Source organism: Cryptomeria japonica, chromosome 7 (genome assembly GCF_030272615.1).
Source record: "Cryptomeria japonica chromosome 7, Sugi_1.0, whole genome shotgun sequence".
Taxonomy (NCBI): Eukaryota; Viridiplantae; Streptophyta; class Pinopsida; order Cupressales; family Cupressaceae; genus Cryptomeria; species Cryptomeria japonica.
The window spans coordinates 332,063,049-332,088,307 of record NC_081411.1 but is presented as its reverse complement, the minus strand read 5'-3'; the positions used below and the strand labels follow the sequence as shown (position 1 = coordinate 332,088,307).

General features: G+C 35.1%; 1 protein-coding gene across 2 annotated transcripts; it reads right to left on the bottom strand.

Annotated features, from left to right (window-relative positions):
* Positions 1-18,509: 18,509 nt before the first annotated feature.
* Positions 18,510-24,186, bottom strand: LOC131046676 (putative flavin-containing monooxygenase 2). 2 transcript variants are annotated; one of them, XM_057980461.2, is made up of 5 exons: positions 23,480-24,186; positions 20,099-20,339; positions 19,796-19,842; positions 19,349-19,698; positions 18,510-19,226 (listed from the first exon to the last, which is right to left on the bottom strand). In XM_057980461.2, the coding sequence occupies exons 1-5, from the start codon at positions 23,963-23,965 to the stop codon at positions 18,890-18,892; spliced, it is 1,461 nt and encodes a 486-aa protein (XP_057836444.1). In that variant the 5' UTR covers positions 23,966-24,186; the 3' UTR covers positions 18,510-18,889. The 2 variants fall into 2 exon arrangements, with proteins under 2 accessions (XP_057836444.1, XP_057836441.1); XM_057980458.2 differs by having other exon boundaries at positions 19,796-19,977; positions 23,480-24,184.
* Positions 24,187-25,259: the final 1,073 nt, after the last annotated feature.

The following is a 25,259-nucleotide window of genomic DNA, read 5'->3' as shown; positions in this document are numbered from 1 at the left end:
TCATCTAAAGGATCAAAATATAAAATATTTGCAACTATGATATTTGGCATGTCACCCACAATTATACTAATAGTATTTTGGATTTCGTAGTGGAGAGAGTGCTAAGAGAGGATGATACTTGTAAATTGCATAGGATGTGACATTTTTTGTTGAATATACATGAAGTTATAAAATATTTGTTGGTTTGACTTTGTGACAATTAATCTATCGTATCTTCACTCTCAATTTTCTTGTTTGTACCTGTTTCTCACCTTTGAGAGTCTTAAATCACACTATACCATTATTTTCTTTATACCCATAATTACTTTGTTTAGTTTCACATACAACATCATGACTAAATATACTATTTTGATTATATGTTCTTGACTATCAATACATTATCAGCTCAAGTTATCCTAAGGACATTACAACCTCACACCTTTCTACGTAACTTTTTTGTGTTTGATAATCACATTCTAAATTGAATTAACATTAGCCTTAAATTTCTATCCAACAACCATACCAAGTTTAATTTAATCTAAATTTTTTTAGACTATATCTATACATTATTTATAAATTTAATTATTAAGTAAAAATATTTATAGCTATAAATACAAATAATATTAAAATAATAAATAAATAATTAATAATATTATTAAATTATCTTATCATTTTTTATAAAATATTACAAAGAATTTTTAAAATATCTAATATTGATTAATAATTTGAATATCATATAATATATATAGAATTCTTATTTGTATAATTATAAATTTTTGTTTAGTATAGTTTATAAATTAGTATAATTATTCATTATATATAATATTAAAAAGAATTAATCATTTACATATATTATATTTAATAATTATGTAAATATATATTATTAATCATTAAATATAATGAAGTTCAGGAAAATCAACTCTACAGCTCCGAAAGATCACCTACATGCAAACCTGTCACAGAAGGAGAGAAGCAAAAAAAGGCTATGGAGGCCAGAATTCAACGATCCAGAAAGAGGAGTCATATTGTTGTGAACAATGAATGCAATTCAATAATTACAGTTGTTATGAAAATACAAAGAGAGAATCCTTATAAGAGGATACTCGAAACCCTAAAGAATTATAAGATTCATAAGTTTAGCTTAAAAATAGAGTATAATAGACTAATAATTAAATAAATAATTATTAGCTAATAAAAAGATTACTCTAACACCCCCCCCTTAAGATGAACTTAGGGAGTATCTAAAAATCAACTAAGGATTAAAAAACAAATGTAAAAATGTATGAAAGCAACAATGGGTCCCAACAACTAGGCCTGATGAGGTACCCAGGTACAATAAAATCTCTGTAAAGTGGAGAAAAAAGGAGAAAACCCTGTGGGAACAAAACTCCTCTCCAAGAAAAGATGAAAGCTCAAGTGAAGGACTAAGAAGCCTCAAAACAAGAGTGTTCCAGAAGATAGGAACAAAAAGAAGAGAATGAGGAACACCACTGAAGCATGAATAGATGTAAACACTGTTGAAGAGTAACTGCTGATCTGAAGAACCTCCACTAAAATAGAACATGACCAGGTAGAGAATATTGTAATCTGCATGAGTTCTCTCAAATGACAATACTCGAATCAGATGGCAAACAAAGGGAAACAACTGAACTCAAAGATACACATGGCATGAAATGCCAAAGCCTGAAGAGTTGATCAATCGAACCAAGGAAGCATTAGAACAACATGACAAACCTCCCCATAATGTTGAATAGGGAGAGGGACAGGTACACTGAAAAAGAATGACCAACAAGAACTGCATGACAAAGAACAGGAACAATGAAGTTGTAGAGAAAGTACATAGTGTCATGGGAGGAACACTCACTTGACACACATCATGAGGCTAATGTCATGGAAGGAACACTCATGTGACAAAGGTAGATGGAAAAAATGGCAAATATCAACCCCCTATGACACTTTATAAGTAGTGCATGCACATTAAGACACAAGATGTTGCAAGATCCCAAGTATACAATGCAAGGTGGCACTTTATCTTAGTGCATTTGCATAAATAAAATGCTACAATGATCAGAAGAGACAAAAAACTATAAATAGAAAGAACAACCAAAGATGAGACATCCTACTCAAAGAGAGAGATCCCAAGACTTGAAACATCCAAGATATTCACCTGAGTGATGAAAAGAAAAATACTAAATAAAATATACCTAGAGCATAATCTAAGAAAGCAAACTCATATGAATGGAAAGTAGACAGAACAAGCTTTCCAACGATATAAATTTTAAAAAAATGGAGTTCGAATGCTCAAGTTATGTCTCCCGAGTGGAAAAAATGAACCTTTGGATTTGACAGTGAAAAATACCATAAAAAAAAAATAAAAAAATTCAAACCTCCAGATCTGGATAGAGCTCGGAAATAGATTTCCGATGATATAAGGTTTTTGAAAAAGTGCCTCTGTATGACCAAGTTACGGCCAAAAAAAAAAAAAACCCTCTTGTAGGGCATAAAGATGGTAAAAAAAAAATTCTAATGCATTTGCAAGTACAGCTGTACGGATTTTTGTGCCTCGAAAAACATGCCAATAAAAAATCATGCCCCAGATGCCCTCGGAACTAAAATAGGTCAAATTATATATCAAAATTCGTGGATTCGGTCTCCTGAATCCAGCCGTGAGGTTCTTTTGGCATCAAAATGTACCAAAAAAATTAGTTACCCCCAGAAATGGAAAAAAACAACTGAACAAACCCCCGAATACATAGATCTTAAGAACAAGGCCCAAAATCTCTCATGAAGAGAACAAGGGGATTTAGATCTGGAGTTTTGATACCATAATGAAGTTGAGGAAAAATAAACTCTACACCTCCCAAATATCACCTGCATGCAAACCTGTCACAAAAGGAGAGAAGCAAAAATGTTGTGGAGGCCAAAATTTAGAGATCCAGAAAAGAGGAGTCATATTGATTGTGCAACAAGAATGCAATTCAATAATTACAGTTGTTATGAAAATACAAAGAGAATATCCTTATAAGAGGATACTCGAAACCCTAAAGGTGAAAACCCTAAAGAATTATAAGATTCATAAGTTTAGCTTAAGCATAGAGTATAATAGACTAATAATTAAATAAATAATTATTAGCTAATAAAATATTACTCTAACAAAATATTATTAAGTTTAAGAGTTAATCTTGAATATGTCAAAACATGGAAAATCTTGGAAAAATGCAAATGATTGACACGTCAAAGGTAAGAAATCAAGAAAAATTATTTTTCATTACTTTACATGTTAGTTGTCTATGAGATCACAACTTAAATAGTTAATCCATGTCACAGACTAGATAAATGCATTTATAGACCTTCCAAAATAAATTGAACACGAATATATTTGGGAGATTTGGCTATTGACTCAAAATCCTATAATTTAAATTTCTTGAATGAAAAGGTTAGACACTTTGAGTGTTTAATACATGTAAGGATAAGATAAATGCATTTATAGACCTTCCAAAAAGAAATTGAACATAATATACTTGGGAGATTTGGCTATTAATTCAAAGTCCTATAAATTAAATTCCTTAAATAAAAAGGATGGTCACTCTAAGTGTTTTGGAAGAATTGGTATCTAGATACTCCTTTGTTAGACAATAAAATGAGGGGTTTGATAGTTTTAGTAGTGATAAAGCTAATGGTTTAAGGACTTATTTTCTTTCACAAAATAACTCAAATTATGTTGAATGTAAATTAGTCTAAGGAATGGTAAACTAGGTATGGAGTTTTAAAACAATTTACAAATTGCTAGAAATGGGAAAATAACTCTAATAAGAATAGTTATCATATGAAATATTCTATGAATTGTTCTCTTCCCAAGTAATGTATTGGATTAAGAGGTGGCTAGAAAGTAGCATATATAATCTAATTCAAATGAGTGTACAAGTTTAAGGAGATATATTTATAATATAACTATTTCTTGAAACATTTAGGTCTCAATGGAGATGTGATAGCTTCAAATTAAAGTTATGCATCCACTTATATGAATCCAACCATGATTAAAACAAAACCTATAAATTAAGAAGATAATTAGGATTTATTACCAAAGTCCTCATGTTATGTTTGTGAGAGAGAGAGAGAGAGAGGGGTAAGGAGAGAGAGAGAGAGAGAGAGAGAGAGAGAGAGAGAGAGAGAGAGAGAGAGAGAGAGAGAGAGAGAGAGAGAGAGAGAAGAGAGAGAGAGAGAGAGAGAGAGAGAGAGAGAAGAATATGGATATGGATAGAAGAAGAGGGAGAGATATATTGAGAGATAAAGACCTATAGAGGAAAGAAGATATAAAAATAGAGGTCTAAGAGAAAGGAGAAGGAGAGATATGAATGGATAAAAAGAGGGAGACATTTCTAAATATAGAGAGGGAGAGAGGAAGGCAAAAGGAAGATAGAGATAGAGATGAAGATAGAGAAAGAGAGAAAAAGGGGAGAAAATAGAGAGAGAGAGAGAGAGAGAGAGAGAGAGAGAGAGAGAGAGAGAGAGAGAGAGAGAGAGAGAGAGAGAGAGAGAGAGAGGAGAGAGAGAGAGAGAGAGAGAGAGAGAGAGAGAGAGAGAGAAAAATAAAGAGGAAGAGATAGAGAGATATAAAGGAAGATAATTAAAATAAATTTAAACTTAAATCTAAATTAAAATAAAAATAGAATAAACTAAATTCAAAGTAAAATATATCAAAATTAAAATATTAATAAAAATAATAATTTTGTTAAATAACAATAAATATAAAACTTATTTAAATTAATAAGTAATTAAATAAAAGAGTAAAACTCTTTTAATTTATTATAACTGAAATATTAATAAACTATGTAGTTAAAAATATAGTTAATATATTAAAAACAATATTACAAAGATAATCTTAATATTAAAAATTTAAACATATAATATAATTGAAGGTAAATATAGTTAAATTATTAAATAAATCAAATTAAAAAATTAAAATCATACTTAAATAATATTAAATTTTTAAATTTTAAATTTTCTTTTTATATTAGAAGTGACAAGTAAAACCAAATTTTATTTTATTTTTTATTGATCTTAGGAATTGTTTTTAGGAGAGAAAGGTCAAAATCTATCATGTTTTAAACATCAAAATCTCACATAATTTTCTTTGTCTACTCAAAAGAGGATGAAGAAGTATAGGATGGGGTGCACATAGCCTGAGGAAGGGTTTAGACCACCATGCAAACAAGTGACATTAGTTTTGAGGTAAAAGACTAGAAATGGGCTTGGATAAGATAAAAAAGGGTTACAGACTAGCTAAGGGTCACAAAAAATGGTATAAATTATGTAGGGTTATAATTTATGATGCTACATTTAGCCCCTACTCTAGCGGGAGCAGTAACCTACATGCATATTCACCATAAAGTAGAAGAAAGAGATATAGATAGAAGAAAATGGGAGAAAGATTAAAAAGAGATAAGACATTAAAAAATTTAATGAATAGGCACACTTTATTAATATTAAAGATAGAAATACATATTCACAAAAAAAAGGATGGGTGGTAAGAAAGCACACCCCCGAAAGTCACATGGGCCTAGCCCAGAGAATAAAAACTATTATAAAAATGTGGGCCTAGCTTGGAGATCAAAGTCACATGGGCCTAGCCCAGAGAGTCAAAAAATACAACAACAGGCCATCAGGTTGCAAGAGCAGTGCTCATAGAAGACAAGGGATCATGGTCATCAGGATGACCCCAACCAGAAGTGGGGGCTAGGGTAACATCAAGAAGAGACCAACTGTCGTCATCGTGCTCCTTCTCTTTATCTTCTTCATCCCTGCAGGGGGAAATTTCCAGGGCAAGCCGTAGGAAAAATTTTCTAGAGGGCCCTTCAGAACCACCAGGAAAAGTGGAAGTAGGCCACCTAGAAGCACTGTCAAGCCACCTAGAAGCACTTCCAAGACACCCAAAAGCACTTCCAGGCCACCCAGACATGCCACCATCAGGAGTTGTCGCTCCGCCGAGGGCCACCCCAGGTCCGCCCTGAGAGGAGGAAAATGTGTTTGCCTGCAAGGATGAGAACCACATCAAGAAGCCTGAGAGTGGCTGGGTCGCCGACCCCGAGAGGGCAACCGATGGAGGAAGGAGGAGGGCGAGGGAGGCACATGTGCCACAATGCAAGGGGCATTGGCCAATGGTCGAGCAACTTCTACATGTGAGAAACCTCAAGTGCAACTTTATTAGCTTGCACCTGATTCTACAAAAGCACATTTGGAGCATATAAAAGCTTTAGAATAAAATGAAACATGTATATCCATGTGAGAATGAGAAAATATGCAAGAATTTTGTCTTTCCATATGTCAAAGAGAAACTCCACCCTAAAAATGTATCAAATTTGGGAAAATTTGGTGGGTAACTTGGGAGAATCTCCCAGCAAAATCATATACCAAGAAAAGGGTTCAGGCCTAAAGGGTCGAAAGAAATCATGAATCCAACACCAAAGCTATTGAGCTCTCGAATAAAACTAGAAAAGATGCTTGAAAGATTCTACTTGCCCACAGAAAGGTCAGTGAGGGTCAACGACCCCTAGGTGAATGAGTCGCGACCCCACTGATAAGCCTTGGAAAAGAATACACCAAGCAAAGTGGGTGAGCTTAGGCTCAACTCTAGCAAACCACACAGTAGAGAAATGTCGGTGCCAAACACGCCTAGTAGACTGAAGATGTCTGAAGATGTCATCTGTGATTCAAGGAATCGACCATTGGAAGATGCGGACAGAGCCATGAGTAACCCATATGTGGCTTATAACTCCTAAAAGGAGAATCAAGATACCATTTCCAATCTTTCTACCAAGGCTTAGACCCACGGATGCCCACCTTGTGAAGCATATCAGAGGGGATGGTCTACACCAACCCCTCAAAGGTGGCCCAATTATTAAGACCAAATAAGAGACGAAAGTCTTCCCAAAAAAGAATAAAAAAGAATATGCATGGAAGGCCTATGAAAAATATGATGGACGGACGAGATGCCTTTCTTGTGAAACTAGAGCGCCTTTAGCCTAGGGATTTTCGCGAGGGGTCTGCCATAAAAGGCAAATAGAGGCCGACCACCAGACATTGTGAAGGTTGAGGGAGAGCCCATCTCAAAATCAAGCTCTAGACTAGTAGAACCACGACTTGACCATTTCCCATGCCTTCCAAATGCTTTTTAGCAACAAAAATCCCCACAATATGAACTGGTTCCCGTTTAACCAAAAGGTTTGAAGACCAATGCCTTTCCAGGTGGGTCTATGTAACAAAAAACTAGATTGAATACAATGCCTGAGGAGAATTTTCCAGGCTTCATCGCGAGAAAGGGCTCTGATAATCCATTTAACACAAAGTAGTTCCCTGCCTCTGAGTGGAGAGTAGACCCAAACCTCCCAAGTCTCAAGCAAAGAAAAAGAAATCACAAGTGACTCTATGAAAACCTCTATGAGAATCTGATGAGGACCAGAACAAGTCACACAGAAGCTTCTCAAGCTTCAAGTAGGAAGCTTTCAAAGGAGCCCAACATGAATAATAGTACACATGGGTGGCTACCAACACTTTAGAGAAAATCTAAAACTTTCCTGCCAAAGAGAGAGGCTTGGTAATCCAGTAAACCATCTTGTTCTCAATCCGAAACATAACAACAAAGGGTTTGTCCAGGAAGCAAAAAATTCCCCTTTCGTGATCCATATCCAATCATAATGTTGAAGCCAATCTAGGCTAGGGAGAAGCAGACTATCTATAGAAAAGCGTTTTATGTCACTAGATAGCCGAGCCAGAGGCCAGGCAAAAAAGTTTCTAGGTAGGAAAAGAGCGGCTTTGATATTATCCTCTTCCTCCAGAAGAGTGAGGAAAGAGTCATCAACAAAATGGTCACTGACAAGCTGAGAGGGAGAAATCGAACAAATAGATCCCATGAACCTTCCCTTGTGAAACAGAGTGTGCCCAGCAGATACCCAAACCCTTCACCAACAAGCACATATAGAGAAGGCGCCAGCAGACAACCCTGGTGGATGGAACGGAAGAGACCAAAGGTCTTAGATTGGCAGTCATTAATGGTGATACAAGAAGACCACCTCATCAAAGACCATCTCAACAAACTGAAGGAATTTGGGCCCAAACCCCAATGCAGACAACATGGCAAGGATGAAAAGCCACTCAATACGGTCATAGGCTTTGGAGAAATCAATCTTAATGAATGTAGCTTTTTGGTGGGAGTGATGAGCCCATTCCATACCTTCCCAAACCATGATAATATTATCTAGGATGAACCTGGATTTGATGAAGCTTGTTTGTTCAGGAGGAACAACTAGTGACAACATGTGCTAAATTTTTAGAGCCAAAGCTTTAGCTATTATTTGTATGACACATTGAGGAGTGTGATGGGACGCCAATGGTAGATATCCTCCAAATATCCTAACTTAGATATGAATTTAATATTTCCTTGATTGATAATATTTCTAAGGATTTATTATGAAAAACCTCAAGATAGACTTTATGTAAATCAAGCCAATCTAATCCCAAAGGACTTTGTAAAATTCACACAGAAAGCCATTAATGCTAGGGCCTTGTCATTGGCCATCGAGCATATGGATTCCTTGATATCTTTAATAGTTAGGAGTCCCTCATAAAAAAATGTTGAGCTGAAATAAAAAGCCTATTTGGCACGACAACCAAGCATTCTTGGAGAGCACGTTGGTGCTTTGGAGTGTAATCCTGAGTTGTAAAATAAGTTCATAATGATGAAAAAATGCTTGGAGAATATGGGGAAGCTCAAACAACACTTGATTACACTCCTTAATTTTGTAAATACCTTGAGAGGAGTGTCGGGTTCGTAAAGCCAGAAAGAATTCTTTAGAGGCATGATCCCCAACCTTGAGCCCATGCAATTTGGCCTTGATCTGAGCCCCTCTGTAAATGTAGGTTGTTAGCAACTTGTTTGTGATGATATAGCTCAGCAACTCTGACCTAAAGGGTCAGGGAGAAGGGATTGGTAGCCAAGGCTTCTATGGCACTACGGAGAGCTGACGTAATCGCCCTGATAAGACCATCTATGAAAAATGGCCAGCTGGCACTCATAAATACAAAGGAACCTCACAATATGGGAAATGGGCAGAATTCCACCAACAAATCCAATCGGTATTGTGAGGTGGTCTGTACTCCAAATTCCAAAACAGTCACAATGTGGGTCAGAGTGGGCTTATGATGAAGCAATAACATGTTAAGGAAAATTTGCATCATGCTGGCATGTGCCTGTCTGGACTCCATTCAATGCAAAAGTGAATGGGCAAATGATTAGACAATATGATATCAACAAGCTGCATCACCGGCAATGATGGGGAGTTTGAAAAGCTAAAAAGATTGAGCTAAGATCATGCACGATCAAGCCATTTAAATATCCTGTCAGAACCTGCTTGAAAGTTACTCCAAGTATGTCAAAGGGCATGATCATGGTGGTGGCCCATATTAGGGGTCAAAAAAAACCCAATTTATTATGCATGTATACTAGGCCTCATGTTCACCAGTTGTCCATCTAAAAGGAAGGAAGGCATCCTTGTTACAGGTCATCTTCACCATATTGAAATCCCCACTAACCAAACTAGGTGGCTATGGGAAAAAGAATCAACAGCCCATCACCAGAGAAGGGATATTTCAACGGCATCATTAGAGGCATAATTATTGACAATACCAAAAGAATTATTACCAATATTCAAGAGTGCCCAAACAAGCCGCTGCATAGGATCAATGCCATGAACGACAATGCAAGTATGCAAGCGTGGGGATAACAAAGTAATTGTTGCCACCCGATGATAAGTATAAAAGGTAGTACTAGTAGGCTAAATAGAATGAGAAGTTGAGGCAAGCAAAAAACCAGCAACCTTAACTTCTTAAAGGAAAAGAATATCAATTCCCGCCTATCTTATTCATGGTATCACTGATAGAATACTTCTTGGTGGGGTCAGTTAGACCCCAAACATTCCATGATCAAAAATTCATGGATTAAAGGCATTTATGTTCTAAATCTTGTGCTCTTCCAACTGGGAAAAGTTGTACAAAAAATCTAGAGGAACTAAACCTATTTGCAAGTTTGGAAAATATCTTCATTTCTCCTATCCCTTCAACTCATCTTCATGAGATCGAGAAGGACTGCGCGACTTGCCTAAAGCAAGAGGACACAGATGGAGAACTAGAGTGTTGTATGGCCAAAATGGAAGCTGCCTATGGCATAGTTGTGGGCTTAGGCTGAAGTGGGGTCTCATTTGAAAACCGTGTTTCCCTTGGATGCTAGGGTTTGAAACCTCTTTTGAGGGATCAACAGTTCTAGGAGTAGAACCAGAACTAGAAGCTTTATTCTTATAGCTAACAACCATAGTCCCATTTTTCCTCAGTTTTTGGCACGCCCTTGTCACCCTGGAAGGAAGACTCACCCCACACTTGCTACAAAGGATGGGGGAGTGACTAAGGGACAATCCTTTTATCTTATTGCTCGGTCGATTGACAACAATAACAAGTATTGAGAAAGTTGAAATAGGTGACCTTCTATGTATGTCCGATTGATCCTATTTGAATATCCAATGACTCCTTTAAGTCCTGGGATAAATCAATTTCAACACAAACCCTCTTCTGAGGGCAAGACTGAAAGAACCTATCAGGTTCAACACACAGGACCTTCCCGATAGAAGCGACAATTGTTTTGCAAAAAGGCACGCATGGCAAGGATAACCCAAGAAACTCTATCCAAACTGGCACCTGAAGCCTTGTGTCAATAGAGTGTAAAGTCTCGAGTCCAAGGCTAAAAAACAAGTAGAGGAGGACCTGACATACCAAGGTCCATGCTAGAGAATCTCAAACACATATCTAGTGGATTTGAAACGAAAGAGAAAAAACCCTTTGGTCAGGTTGTGGACCTTAGCAAGGCGGACCTCATGAGAAGCCCAGATCTTGGCAACCCAATCTTTAAGCACACTCTTAGGGAGAGTTATTCCAAAAAAAATAAGTGAAAAAAGTATGATTCTCTAACCAGTGAAATGCAAGATCAAATTCTCAGGTGGGTTAAACCACATCCATCGGGGATTTAGAAGACTTACCTCATGAAAAACCTTCGAGACAAACTTTTGAGGTCCTCTTGTTCTAGTGAGGATCCATTAAGCACAATTGAACCACCAACGCCAATGAAAATAGATGGGCTAGGGCCAGAGGTAGATATTTGAAAAGGCTCAAAGGCCCGCAGTAAATTTTTTCTATACTAAAAGAAAACTTTAGAATCTTGTGCCAAAGGCGCGATATGATAGAGAAATTGCCAGGCAAGAGCCAAAAGCTCAAAACCCTAGCAGAGCACACACCATCCATTTTTATGTTTGACATAGCTAAATGTAAGGGAAACAAGCCTCCAAGCATAAGAGATTAACTCACACAATCACATTGAAGGACACACAAAAGGAGATCAATACAAAAAAAAGATAAAAGGACAAACAAAGACATAAGATGCACAAAAAGGGATTACTACTAAAAAACAAAGGTTCCAAGGTCAACAAGTTGAAGAGACCTCGATAATAAAAATGGTCTGAACCGTTAATATCATACTTTGAATGCTAATATAAGAGTACAAGTGGTCATGTGAAAAGAGAAAGAGCATACATCAAGTGATGATCCATGATCCAATCACTAGCAATGTATGTTATGCTATGGGTTCATGGGGAAGGAGAAAGTAAACATAGATTCCACTAGCTAGCAAGTTGTGTTATTCCAGGTGATCCATGGGAGAGAGAAAGAGAGGGGACATGGATTTCACTGGCTAACAATTTGTGTTATGCTAGTTGATCCATGGAAGCATTGATTCTTATAGGACAACTAGTTGTGTTATGTTGTGTTATGCTAGTTTCACTCATCCTACAAAAATGGTGCCAAGGAAAGATTTTTCTAAGTGAATCTTTTTTATCACAAGATAAGAAACTAATAATAAGGTGTTATTGGGACACCACAACTAAGATAACCAAACAAATTATTGCATGTAATAACATTCACAAAAATGAATTGAAACAAATTATTTTTTCAAGTGAAGATTTCTTATTTCAAGGTAAACAACTAAAAGGAATGCGTTACTACAACACCATAACAAGGATAACCAAACAAAGCATGTCGTTCGTAAGGAAACCCTATAACATGGATTAAGAATAACCAAATAAAGCACATTGTTTGTAAGCAAATTTTGCAACATAAAATTGAAAAGAAAGAATAAGGAGACTACATATATGCCCCCCCCCCCCTTCCTTCCCTTAAGATATCAACATATCCCTATGTTTATGTCTTAAGGTAGAAAGAAAAGATAAGGATAAAAACTTTCAACAATTAGGCGATATACCTTAATCAAAAATATAAATTAATCCAAGCTAAAGAGGCATAACTCTTTTGAAGGAAGGAAGAGATAGTTGTAAAATAAATATCTTGCAAAAAGTGTAAAGGGTTCCTTTTGAGGGTATCAAAGTTAAAGGAGAAAGAACTCTTCACCTAAAGATAGACCTCCAAAAAATAGAGGAGATCTTTAATAATGATGAAATCTTTGAAAGGGGAAAGAAGCTAAAAATACACAATTTCCCTATTGCTAGAAAAATTGGATTGCACACATTCACTAAGGAGAGTTTATTCATAAAGATGTATTATTTCAAATGTTAAATAGACCTCCTAACTGAGGGATACACATGTACTCTCATGAAGGACTAACCTTTGCAAGAATGAACATCAAGTTATGAAAGATGCAACTCAACAAAGGAAAAAGAAATCCTTGAAAAGATAGAAGAATGAAACACTATTCTTGGACCCCAATCATGGAGGCAAGAATAAGAAATACTATTATGTTTCTAACCAAGTATGATTGCACATGAAATTGTATTACCGTTAATGAAAAAGAGCCCTGAAAAGGTAAACTACTAAGATCACATAGTAAGGAACAAAATAATAGGTGAAGGGATTTTTGTTCAACTATCATCTTAATAGTACCATTATCAATAAGTTTTTGAAATTTTATTTTGTAAATCATGACATTCATTTATAAGATTGCCATTAATTTGATGATATGTGTAGAAAGGATTATTTTCTTGACTAGGTACATACGGATTCTTCTTTCTTTGAAAAATAATGGGAGGTTAATTGAGCTTTAAGGAGATTGTCCAAAGATGTTTGAGGTAATGAGTGAGGATATCCTAGCATTATGCCTTCTCTAGTGAATTGTGAGTTAGGATCTATAGGGATCTTGATTCCTTGTTCTAAACTTCCAAGGCCTTGTCCACTATAGGCTTATTTAGAAATTATATCATAGCCAACCTCATAAAATATTTTCAATTGTGACGGAGAAGGACTTTCATTATGGACTTCTTTATAATTTGTTGTGTAAGAACATGTTGAAGGGCCAAAGGGATGAATAGATGAGGAAGGAATATCCTTTGTAAGAAGATTCTCATTTTTATGACCACTATTCATGTCCACTTTTTTAGGTTGGGAAGAAGTATTCTCGTTATCTAAAGCTTCACCTCTATGCAATGGTATGTTAGGAGATAGGTCATAAATAAAATGCATAACATAATCTTGTCTCGAGATATGTTGGTGATTAAGACAAGATCTAGGAGAATAAGGAGGATCTGGAGGGATATATTTACTAAGATTAACATGTTTACCTTGTCTCTCTTGCACCAAAGTATCTTTGTGAGAAGAGAATAACTCAATGTTACTCTTCAATCTTACATCTCCATTGGAGACATCATTGATAGGAGTATTGATTCTTTCATCATGAATAAAAGATTCTCTAGGAGAGACACAAGTATGATTCATTTCAATATCATCTCTAATATTATCAAGGGTTTCATTTGAAACATCTACCAAAGCTTGTATGAAATCCAAATATCACATTTATTTCTTTAAAAATATCATTATATGATAAAATGAAATATGTATGATAACTTTGAGAAATAAATTAAATGTAGGAAAAATTATTGAAACCCTCATAATGCAATGCATTAAAGTTGTATGAATGAATGAAAGCAACGTGAAGTAAAAGAAGCTATTATCCAATAGATGATTTTGATATAACTAATGAGTAATGTAACCACATGTAAAATATAAAACCAATCATATTTTGTAAATTTAATTATGAAAAATCAGATCTAAAAACACCGAATAAAAAATATGCAACATATTAAAAGCATCAGGTTCACCAGAGTGTAATGCGTTGAAAATAGGGTATTCACAAGTTTAGCTATGTAAAAAAGGAATAAGCCTATTTCCACTACTCAATTACATTATAGGGAGATGAAATTAAAAAAATCACTCCTAAAGGATGAATATTGATTGACTTCTTGTTTTTTCCTTTGTTTGAGTTGAAATGGGCTATGCAAAGATGTAAATGGAATGTTAGATCTAAGGATAAAGGTGGGAAATTGATGTAAATCATCATGAATAGATAATTTTAGATGTGATATGTAGTTGTAAACATAGATCTAGAATAAGGAGACAAAGGAGAACTTGTGTTTTGAATCTAGGCCTGAAAGTCTGAGACAATGGTGCTTCAGTCGACCCTATCCTGAGAATATCAAATGTAGACAAAAGCCACTTTTTTGGGATCATAATGCAATATCAAATATCCTCCTAAAGATTTGTTAGAAATTTGTTAGACATGGGTGTGTGGGGTGATCTTTTCCTCCAATTTTCACTCTTACAAAAGTTGGATATGATCATCTGTCTACTTTGTTTGATTTCATAATTATAACTTTTGAACCTGTAACCCACACACAGAAGAAGCGAAATTGTGTTGGGATAGGGGTTTTCCTAAGTCAAACCTTGTGTTCGGAATTAACCCTTGAATTTAATTGAAATACTAAAATATTATATCTCAGATTTGTTGTAATTGATGAAGGTTGATAATGCAATGCTCTTTGAATGTGATGACAAGTGTTGATGAAATAACATGACGAGAACTAATGGAATCAAACTTAAACACATGTTAGCATGAAGATTGATGTAATTTGATTCTTCATGATGTATATATCTTGAAGAGTGCTTGAATGATATGGTGGAATGAAATGTCACCTTCATGTTGTATAAACACTTTATGATGGGTGTGGTATGAATGCTTGTGATATCAAAATAAACTGGAAGAATACTCTTATATAGGTTTCTCAAGGTATTTCACAAATTAGGGTGACCTCCGACAATCAAATTGAGGCATTGTGATTAAGGGTTATCTAGCAAGAAGTGTGCAGTAGGATATTGAAATTTGGGCTCAATTTTGGGGGATAAGGATATCCAAGATGCCCTTTTCTAGAACAAGGAAATCCAAGATGTCCTTATCTAAAAATAGATTCCCTGGGTGCCCTTTTTTAGGACAAGGACACCCCAAACACCCTTGTCTAAGACAAGGACACCCCAAATGCCCTTAACTATCCAAAACATGATGAATAGGTTGAGGATGGGGTGCACACAACTTGAGGTAGGGTAGAAACCACCATGCAAACAAATGACATCACTTTTGAGGTAAAAAAGCTAAAACATCACTTGGATAAGAGAAAAAAATAGAACACACTAAGGTAGGGGCACAAAAGTTGTGTAAATTATATAGGTTTACAATTTACAATGGTACATTATTTTATTTAAAAAATACGACATACTAAAAAGTATGAAAACATTTAGCTTTGGGTACTACAAACTACACCAAGAGCCAAACCCCTACTGTTAGTAACTCTAGGACCACACTCAACTAGGTTGAGAACCTACAAGAAGGATACATTTCTCTAGGAGATTCACTTTTAAGTCCATAATCTAGTTATGTCGCTAAGGGTCCAACCTCTTCACTCTTTCCTTGATGATTCTAGATGTTCCCCTCAATTAGAGTATCCAAGTCACAAGGGTGTTGTTCAAGAGCTAAAAGTAGGTTATTTGAAGACTTTTTGGTCCAGACTTCATAACATGAGGAAAAAAATATGCAAGTTAGTTTCAAGATTAAGACATAATATTTGAAATGACTCTAATCAAATAGATCCTTGCCAAAAGGATTTAAGTATATCCCACTAAAAGAAAACCATGTGAATAAAAAACCTAGCTCAAATTGAATCAAAAAGAAAATTTTATATTTTAAAGAGACAAGAAGGATTCAAAAGCTGTTGTACACTGTCATCCAGTTGTTGTCACCATTTAGAGACTCCTTGGATTAGTTATAAGGGAGTTACATTCTCATTAGTTTGTCATGTATGTTGGTAGAGTGGATAGAGGTGTAAGATATAGATGCAATAATGCAAAAATAGATTTCTACTTTGTGTCAGTCTCCTAGTTTCCAGCTTTCAATAAAAGCCCTCCTAAATGTTAAGAGTGGAGCAATTTTTGTAGTTAGGGAGTTAAGTCTTTTTTTTCTATAAATTCTCATAGTTGCTCTTAAAAGAACTAGTTAGAAAAAAAATATAATTTTGAATTACTGTTCAAGAATTTCAATAAAGATACAATTTATCTCCCTTTGTTATCAGCATGAGTGGTGATGTGATTATGTGTGTGTAGTATTTGAGATTGCACTTAACAACTGAGAAAACTCATCCAAGGGGGCTCACTTGGTGAGGATTCTATGTATTTACTTTCTGCATATTTATTTCCATTCACTTTCATTCTGGTTCTAGTAGATTTAGTAATTGATTGTTCCTGCAACCATAGGACTGTAGCTCTATGACTATTCCTATAGTTGAGGTAGAGCAATGTAGTTATTCTTTTTAGTTAAAAGGATTATTATCTCAGAACCAATTTTAGTTGAAGTAGAATGCAGTCAATGTACGTTAGAAGTATTTTCATTGCAATATTCCTTTCAACACTTTAGTTGTTTAAAGCTAGGATAGAATAACTCCAAAAAGTTATTAGTGCACAAATAGTGTTGTCCCATTTCAAGTCATATATATCCCTGGGTTTGATATGATAAATGAGCTTTATTGATGAAATCTAATGGCTATTTAGTAAAGATACCATATCTCTGAGTTGAGGTGTCATGCACAGTTATCTATTCATTGTTTGAGGATGACAAAGCTCACCTAGCATAATATAACTTGCTAAGTCTAAAATATATAAATAAACTAATAACAATAACACTTTTGTAGCTTCATTTCGAAGGGTAACAGAGTCTGATGATAGGTGGCTTCCGGAGAACTCCACCCGCAATTCAATGTGCATTGGTGAATTTGCTGCAGTGATCTATGAAGCCATTGGGGGGCAGGTGTAATTTCAGGATAGGGTTGGATTAAGAATTTTGGGCTTATTTGGTTAGTATGGGATAATAAATTTTTGGATCTTTTTGTAATTTTGGGTCTATGTGTATAATACTGGCAACACATAGTCGAATGCATTTCTATTGTACAAAACTATATGTAATTTTCATAATTCCATGCAATATAGGGAGCTACCCCCATTAATGGTAGTACTTATCTTATTAAAAAAAAAAAACCAAACCAAACCCTTTTGTAGCTTCTCCCATGAAAAATGTTGGCACAAGCTACTGAAACAACAACAAATAAAAATGTAGAAACCAAAATCACTAAAAATTTATTAATGTGGGATTACCTATTGACCCAACTGTGGCATTCTCATCATGGAGTGCTATTCTAATGAGTGGTGCCTAATTGGATATATGGAGTCAAAGACATTATCATTAGTTGGTTTCTATCTCGGATACATTGATTCAATGCATAGCGATGGATGTGCGTTTGTTGTGTAGACCATGGTTTTGATGACAATTGATTTGTTGCAACCACTTGTGGTTTCTTATTTCTCTCTAATCTATATACGAAGTATATTTTCCTCAATCCTAGTGGATTTCCCCCTAAGAATTTTTCATAACATTTTTCTCTCATCTATGATTAAGTTTATTTTTATGTACTCACCTAGAAAGTGTAGTTCATTAATCATCATTACCAATTATATATAATGACTAATTATAAGGTCCAACTTTGTCTACCTTATGAATCCCTTTTATTGAAATTTTTTTATAAAAGAAACAAACATTACTAATTAAAAATAATAATCTAAAATGGTTTGTAATCATTTTTCAAAGTAAATTATTTTCTAAGTTTCCACAATCCTTAATACACAAAATACTTTACTAAAAGAGGGGTAAAAAAATTATTCAACACAAAGAGAGATACAAAACAAGAAGGGCTAACTACCCAGCAAATAAAAAAGCACTACATAACAATGTCTTTATCCACTAAGTGATCGAACACGTGAGACAATTTGAGAGATAATTGTCCCCTATCCACAATATTCCAACCCTACATCTATTCAGTAGCCCCATTTGGCCAAACAATCTGCTACTCCATTCCACTCCCTAAGAATGCGAATAAAAGTAACAAATTCTAAAGTGCCACACAACCAAAGAATATGTCTAATAACCAAACCTAAATGTCAACTAGCATTATCTAGCCACTGTTCATTCAACAAAGTCACCACCACCTGAAAATCAGATTCACAAAGAATCTTTTGCCAGTCAAGAACACAACAACACTCCACAACATACAAAATAGCGAAAGCCTCCATGAGATTATTGGTATGAAGACCCTTATAAATTGAAAAAATAAACTAAACATCTTCAGAGCTATCACACCCTACTTCGCCAACAACAACATGACCAAGATTCCTCAAAGAAGAACCATCAGTATTAATTTTCAAAACTCAATGAAAAAAAGAGATCCAACAACCCCCGATTTTGCTTTCGCAAAAAATATCTTCATTTATTCCTCATGATCTCCCTAGCACTTCTCACCTCAAAAGAAAGAACATTTGTTTATACAAATTATATTGGTGTATCACACCTAGTGCTCTATTAATGCTTATATCATGGATCTTTTCATATCGGTCCAGACATAAGAGGGCCCATGCTCCTTATGAAAAACAGAAACTTTTAATTATCCATTCCATAATCCATGTTAGAATATGGAGAGAAAAAATCATCATACCAATTCCCTTTCCGCATTGGGTTTCTTCCCATGTCTTTACAAAGATTGTCATTATCAGCTATTTGGAAAATACAAGTTTTCCAAAACATAGGTGTGAGTCTCTTAAGATGTTTTTGAAGCTCTTTTGCATTTTCCTCCATTTCCTTGACACTTGGCATCACTATTTTGTTAGACAGAAAATGGGCCAACCACTGGGAATGTATTTCTGCAGAGTGCAAATTTGATAGACTTTCTGAGTAACCAAGAATGGCCATTTGAGGAATGCGCGGATGAATGAGCCCCCTGCAATAAAATAGTTTAAACTTACAACTAAGCCCACCTTCCTACTGTCAATTTTTTAATATATTCATTTCATCCTACAATCACAATCAACCATATTAAATTGAACATAATTTCTCCCATACCTGTACAAAGAAAGTGCAGCACCCGATTTGTCAAAGGTATCTCCAAATTGTTTTGGAAGAAAAGTCGTTAATTTCTTGTCTCCATCATAACCAGTACCCAAAATTACAATATCAGCTTCCACATTTGTTCCGTCATCTAACACAATGCCCTTGCTATAAAAACTCCAACTAGATGATTTTCGAAAACGTATGAGACCTTCGTCTACTTTTGGAAAAAAATTATTTGGGAATGTTCCAGTGCTGCAGGAAGCTATTGTCTGCAGAAAACTCGCATCTGGAACAAGCCCATACTTCCTCAATGGATATTTCCAGAGCAAGGAAAGCTCTACAAATTTGGACATTGCCCATCCCTGTGGAAAAAATCAATAATTTTAATTGATTGTAAGAATGATTTGAATTTGTAAATTTATGCTGAAATTGATGTGTAATAAAAAAAATTTAAATTACCAGTGGAGCAAGCATGCATGATATTGAGTTCATCAGAAAACCCTGTGCTGGTTTACCAAGTAAAAATTGTGAGAAGCGTGTGCCATACAAATATGCTAAGTGCACTCCCGAAATCACATAATCCTCAGGAAACAACCAGTAAGGTTTTCTAAAGACCATTGTACAAGGAGGGCAATTTTCTCCTGCAGACATGAATCAATTATCTTGTACAACATAAAGCATTTAGAATTTTCTATTTTGGTTAGTTTAGCCTCTACAATTGATTCAATAAAGAATATAAAATGCTTAGAGTACATATTATACCTTGATTTGCTTCAGCACATTCTACAGCAAAATCTATCGCTGATTTCTGATATCCAATAATCACAATTCTTTTTCCTTTAATCATTTCATAAGCCTCTTTTTCATTTAAAGCAGAGTAGTCCATAGTATGCAAAACTTTTCCCTGAAATACTTCTGATCCTTTCTTTGGAGGAAACAATGGGATTTTTGGCAGACCACCATATTTACCAATGCATAAGATCAGGAAATCAAAATGATACCACTGCAAAATCTCAATTAAAAGCCATGTCAGTAGAGATATAAAAACAGAGGATATACACATTAATTCTACTACGAATAACCCTACTAAAAAAAAAGATTTATGAAATTTAATTATCCTACTATTAATCAATACAATAATTCTACTACAAATAAACCCTACTTAAAAAAAGAGATTTATGAAATTTAATAATCCTAACATTAATCAATAGCAATTGCTAATTATGAATTCAGAGGTGACCCTGAGACAAGGATTATGATCTACAACGAGAGTTACTGATGTAGAGGATTTCTAATCGGATTACTACACTTGCATTGTAGCCTAGTTCTTGTCAGTGGGTTTGCACAAGTTGACAAGAACTGAAATTTTAGGAAAGACCTAAGTATTAGCAAGATACAAGTTGTAAAAGACCTAAATTCCATGGGACATAAGCTTATAACATAATGCAAGAAACCGAAACTCCAATCAGCAGCAACATGAATAAAGATAACCTACAGACTGCCCATTGGCTATCAAAGAGCTGAATGATTATAACATCTGGACAATAAAACACCAACTGCGAAATACTTGAGAAAATACTATAAATTAGACTGATCAGTGGAAAATTTTGGAAGGTGAATAGATAGTGCAAACATACAAAAGAACCAGCAGGAGTGAGTGACACATAGATACTTCTAACCATATTTAAAGTATAAGAAATTTGATATAATTCTCAAGACGTAATGCAAATTTCAAATGGTTTACTTTTATGCTTTAAATGTAACTGATGAATCAACTTGAGAGAGAGACATCATTTTGTTTTGCCAGATATCTTCTCACTTATCTTCAATAGATTAATATAGATTATAATGCTAATAGAGAGTTATTACCACTCATAACCTGTTTAACTCCAGTCCTTAAAATACATTGGGAACCCTGGATCATTTGAGTTATATTTTTATTTTACATGCTGCAATGATGAAGTGGATATAGAACAAAATTCGGTATTGAATATTACTGTATAGCTCTTATTAGCAAATGCCCAGCTCCTTATAAAAGGATTATAAAATCAAATGCCACATACCTTTATATACATCCTAATTAAATTAAAGCTCAGTAACATCTATAATACAAGATTCCTAGTCTTTATTATTCTCAGAATCACTGACCCTGTTATTTAAAAAGGATCCTTTAGAATAATTCAAGATAGCATTACACTTGACTATCTATGGAACAGAGCACCCATGTTATGCCAAACTACTTAAGAAGTCCTGGCACGTACAACTTATAATGTTTAATAAAAGATACTTTTGTTTCAATGGCTCTGTGGTGGGTAAGTGTATCTTAGGTGAAAGGGGTGTATTTTGCATTGATAGTGAAAGACCTATCATGTCAAACAGTGGCATTGAATCTATGTTTGCTGAGTATGGACGAGGGGACCAGAATACACCAAGAGAAACAGTAACGTGCTACAAGTTCTGACACTGTGATTTAGCCAGGTGTGAGACGTCCAATGACATAGAACATAACAGGGTACCTCTGCTTCAAGGTCTAATGGTCATAGCTATTTGTGCAGTGGAATGGTTGAGAAAGATTTTCAGATCCAGAAACAGCAGCAAGAAGCATTATAGATTGTGGAAAATTGATATTTAGGATCAGATATTTGAGTACAGGTTAGTTTTCATTCTATTTATTCAAATATAGATCCATTGATTAAAAAAGAGTAAGAGGAACATGAAGAGCAAGTTCTTTATGAAAATATCTCAGAAATCCTATACATAAGATGATTGATTGATGTAGCCATAAGGGATACATACTTGTAGGAATAGCATGTTCAATACTAAACAAAGGTGGAAAAGTAAGCAGAAGTTCTTAGTGCTCAGAAAATCACAAGTTCAGAGTTGGCAAAATAATATGTTGAGTATGATGATGCAAAGAAACACACTTTATAGGCATGTACAGAATTCTATTAAATATATAGGATATATACTAATGTAGTAATTGAAAGAAATGAAAACATAATATAATAACCTTTACATTATAGATAAAGCTCTAGATTCAAGTGAGAAAACATAACAAGAAATTGAGTTTATATCATCTATTAAACCTACTCGATCAAAATCTATTTAATGAAATAATTCACATTTTTTAAATGAAAGAATAATATATATCAATGTTTTTTTGAACCTCTCACATACCTTAATAGTCTATCGGAAGCATGCCAATGAGATTCATGTGGATCTTATACAAAACTAAGAGATGAGCCTCATAGCCTACATAGTATCAAATCTAGTTGTAGTGAGGTACATGAGGCTCCCAACTAGACTACCATACAAAGTGGTATCCAACTTGGAGCTCGAATCTTCCTTGTAACAAAGTGCTAAGACAATTGCAATTATTGCACATGTTTAAATCTTACAGAAAAACCAAAAGAAAACATGCACGCCAAACCAGTTTCGCAGCTTGCAACCGAAATGCTTCTCTACCTCTGTTTTCTAATGCCCTCCTTTTGTTATACTACCCATTACTCTACTCTCCACTGTTTCACATTCCAGCGACATCTGTCAACGCATCCCCTCTGCATGTTCAACAGCTATTTGTAAATCCAACGGCAAAAGTAACTAAAACCCTAAATCCTCACAAGTAGTCATACACACGTTTGCAAACAGGGAAATTTCCAGAACACAAGCCAGCTCAGCAGAATAGCAGACAGCATTAACTCTGCAGCCGGAAATCTATGCCTTCTCTAACCTCATGAAATTCTGACATTCTATATCTCTAAACGTAGACAAATAACAGGCTATCCCTAAATTAACAGTGAAAAGTAGGGGGAGAAAAAGTTGGTTCCTGTTTCGCAGAGAGTAAATCGTATAATCACTAGTAAAAATCTGTCTGGGCGGTCTTGCATATATTACATCTGCAGATCTACACAGCTACACTATATTTCACCTCAATTCCTGATCTTCCTAAAAACCCAAAATATTCAGGTACATCGAAATCCCTTTTTTTTCAGACTTCTGTATAACACTACTGTAGAAACTTAAAAAATGCTTTTAAGGTGAAATGCATTCATAGACAAGGACAAATAAATCCATTAATATATTCGATGGTGGATACTATAGATGCCAAAAATTAAAATATGTATTATAGTTACAAAAGCCTACCTCAATGCTTTCTCCATTGCTTTTGTGCACACCAACATCCCAGACCTCTCCATCATCATAAGCTCCTCCATTCTTACCCCACAATCCAGCAGATGCACCGCTTTGTTTCCCACTATATCGAATCTCCACCACTTTGGTATTGAATTGAATGCAATCCAGCAGCCCAAAATGGTTTACATAACTGTTGAAGTAATCCATAACCTGGGAATGATTGGGTAAAAGGGTGGTCACATGGCTTGGCCATAGAAAATCAGTGAATTGGTAGGCAGGACGAGGGGTCTGCAGTTTTGTTGATGCAAATGTTTCTCTCCACACTCCTCCAATTCTTTCTTTGGCTTCAAATACAATGGGTTTCAGGCCTATACTGATTACATACTTAGTTGCTAGAATCCCACTCAATCCTGCTCCCACAATGCCCACTTTCTTTTGCCTATAGCCATTAGAACTCTCTCCATTCTGCAATGAATCCCCTTTGGAACTAGCCATGACCGTAGGTTACTAGAGAAAACCTGAGAAACTTGTTATATAGTCTGAGTGCTTCTAGAATAGCAATAGTGGAGAAAACCTGAGAAACTTGTTATATAGTTTGAGTACTTCTAGAATAGCAACAGTGGAATAATGGGTAGGAATGAATAAATCAGCGTATACACCCATTTTCAAATAACTTGCTTGCTCTAAGATGTATTTAATGAATAAATGTCTCTTGAATCATTTAGAAAATAATGTTACAAATATTAAAAATGGGTGAAAAAATATAAGCAAGATCTCTAAGCGATCAGTGAAATGGAAAAATCCTCATCATCCGATTTCCTCTAAGATTTTAGAACTAAATTAAATACCGGATGATGCCACGTTGAACTAAATTAAATACCGTATGATGCCACGTTGATCTTCATCACATGCATTTGAAATTAAAAATTCATACGTCATTAAAAACTTTCCTTTTCTTTTCATTTCAGATATTATTGACATTATAATCGATATTAAGTTATCAGCATGAGCTACATGCCATCTATAGATAACAAATCCAATACGGCATCATATATATTTTACTTTATTCAATGTTATAGTCAACAATGACAACGTTCATAGATAATGCTAAATCATTGGACTGTGGAGTGAAACCACGTTCATTATCTTTTTGATTTCTTTAAAGCTCAACTTTTTTGCTTCGAACTTTATTGTATTCACCACTGGCCATTATTATATGTTTAAGCTCCTCTCCTCATATTCAGAATGCTACCCAAAGAAGTCAAATCCAACACTATCACCTTGCTTGGTGACGTAGAATAATGTTTGAATATATGTGTTATTGTTGGTCGACCCCACTCTCTTTCACCGTTTGAAAACCCAGTGGTCTATCTACTATCTTAATTTACTATTCTGAGAGCTTGTTAGGACTTTAGTGTTAAAGTAATTGGGTCTTTATTTGATTAATTAAATAATATTTGTTTATTTAATTAAGTTCTTTTTTATCTCTTTTACACTTAAGCTAACATTAGATGCATAATATTAATTATTATGTACAAGCATAGGGTCTGACAGTCAAAAAAATCAAATCGGTAAAGTTTTTTTCAAAAAAATCAAAAAAAAATTTGGGGTTTCGTTCTCCCGCCAGTCTGACAATCCGGTCGTCCCGGTCTCTGGCCTCCGGCCACTGCCGATCTCCTCTCCGGCCGCCCCTACACCACACGCCCGCCACCACTCAACTCCGTCGCTCCACCACCGGAGCGCCGCCCACAAGCCACCTCCGCCCAGCCCTGCCACCAGACCCCTCTTG

Excerpts from the sequence above, each read along its gene's own strand:
- LOC131046676 (XM_057980458.2), bottom strand. The coding sequence starts at position 23,965 with ATGGCTAGTTCCAAAGGGGATTCATTGCAGAATGGAGAGAGTTCTAAT. Across the intron at positions 20,340-23,479 it reads GCAATGGAGAAAGCATTGAG|TGGTATCATTTTGATTTCCT; the intron begins GTAGGCTTTTGT and ends GAGATTTTGCAG. Across the intron at positions 19,699-19,795 it reads CATGCATGCTTGCTCCACTG|GGATGGGCAATGTCCAAATT; the intron begins GTAATTTAAATT and ends TTTTTTCCACAG.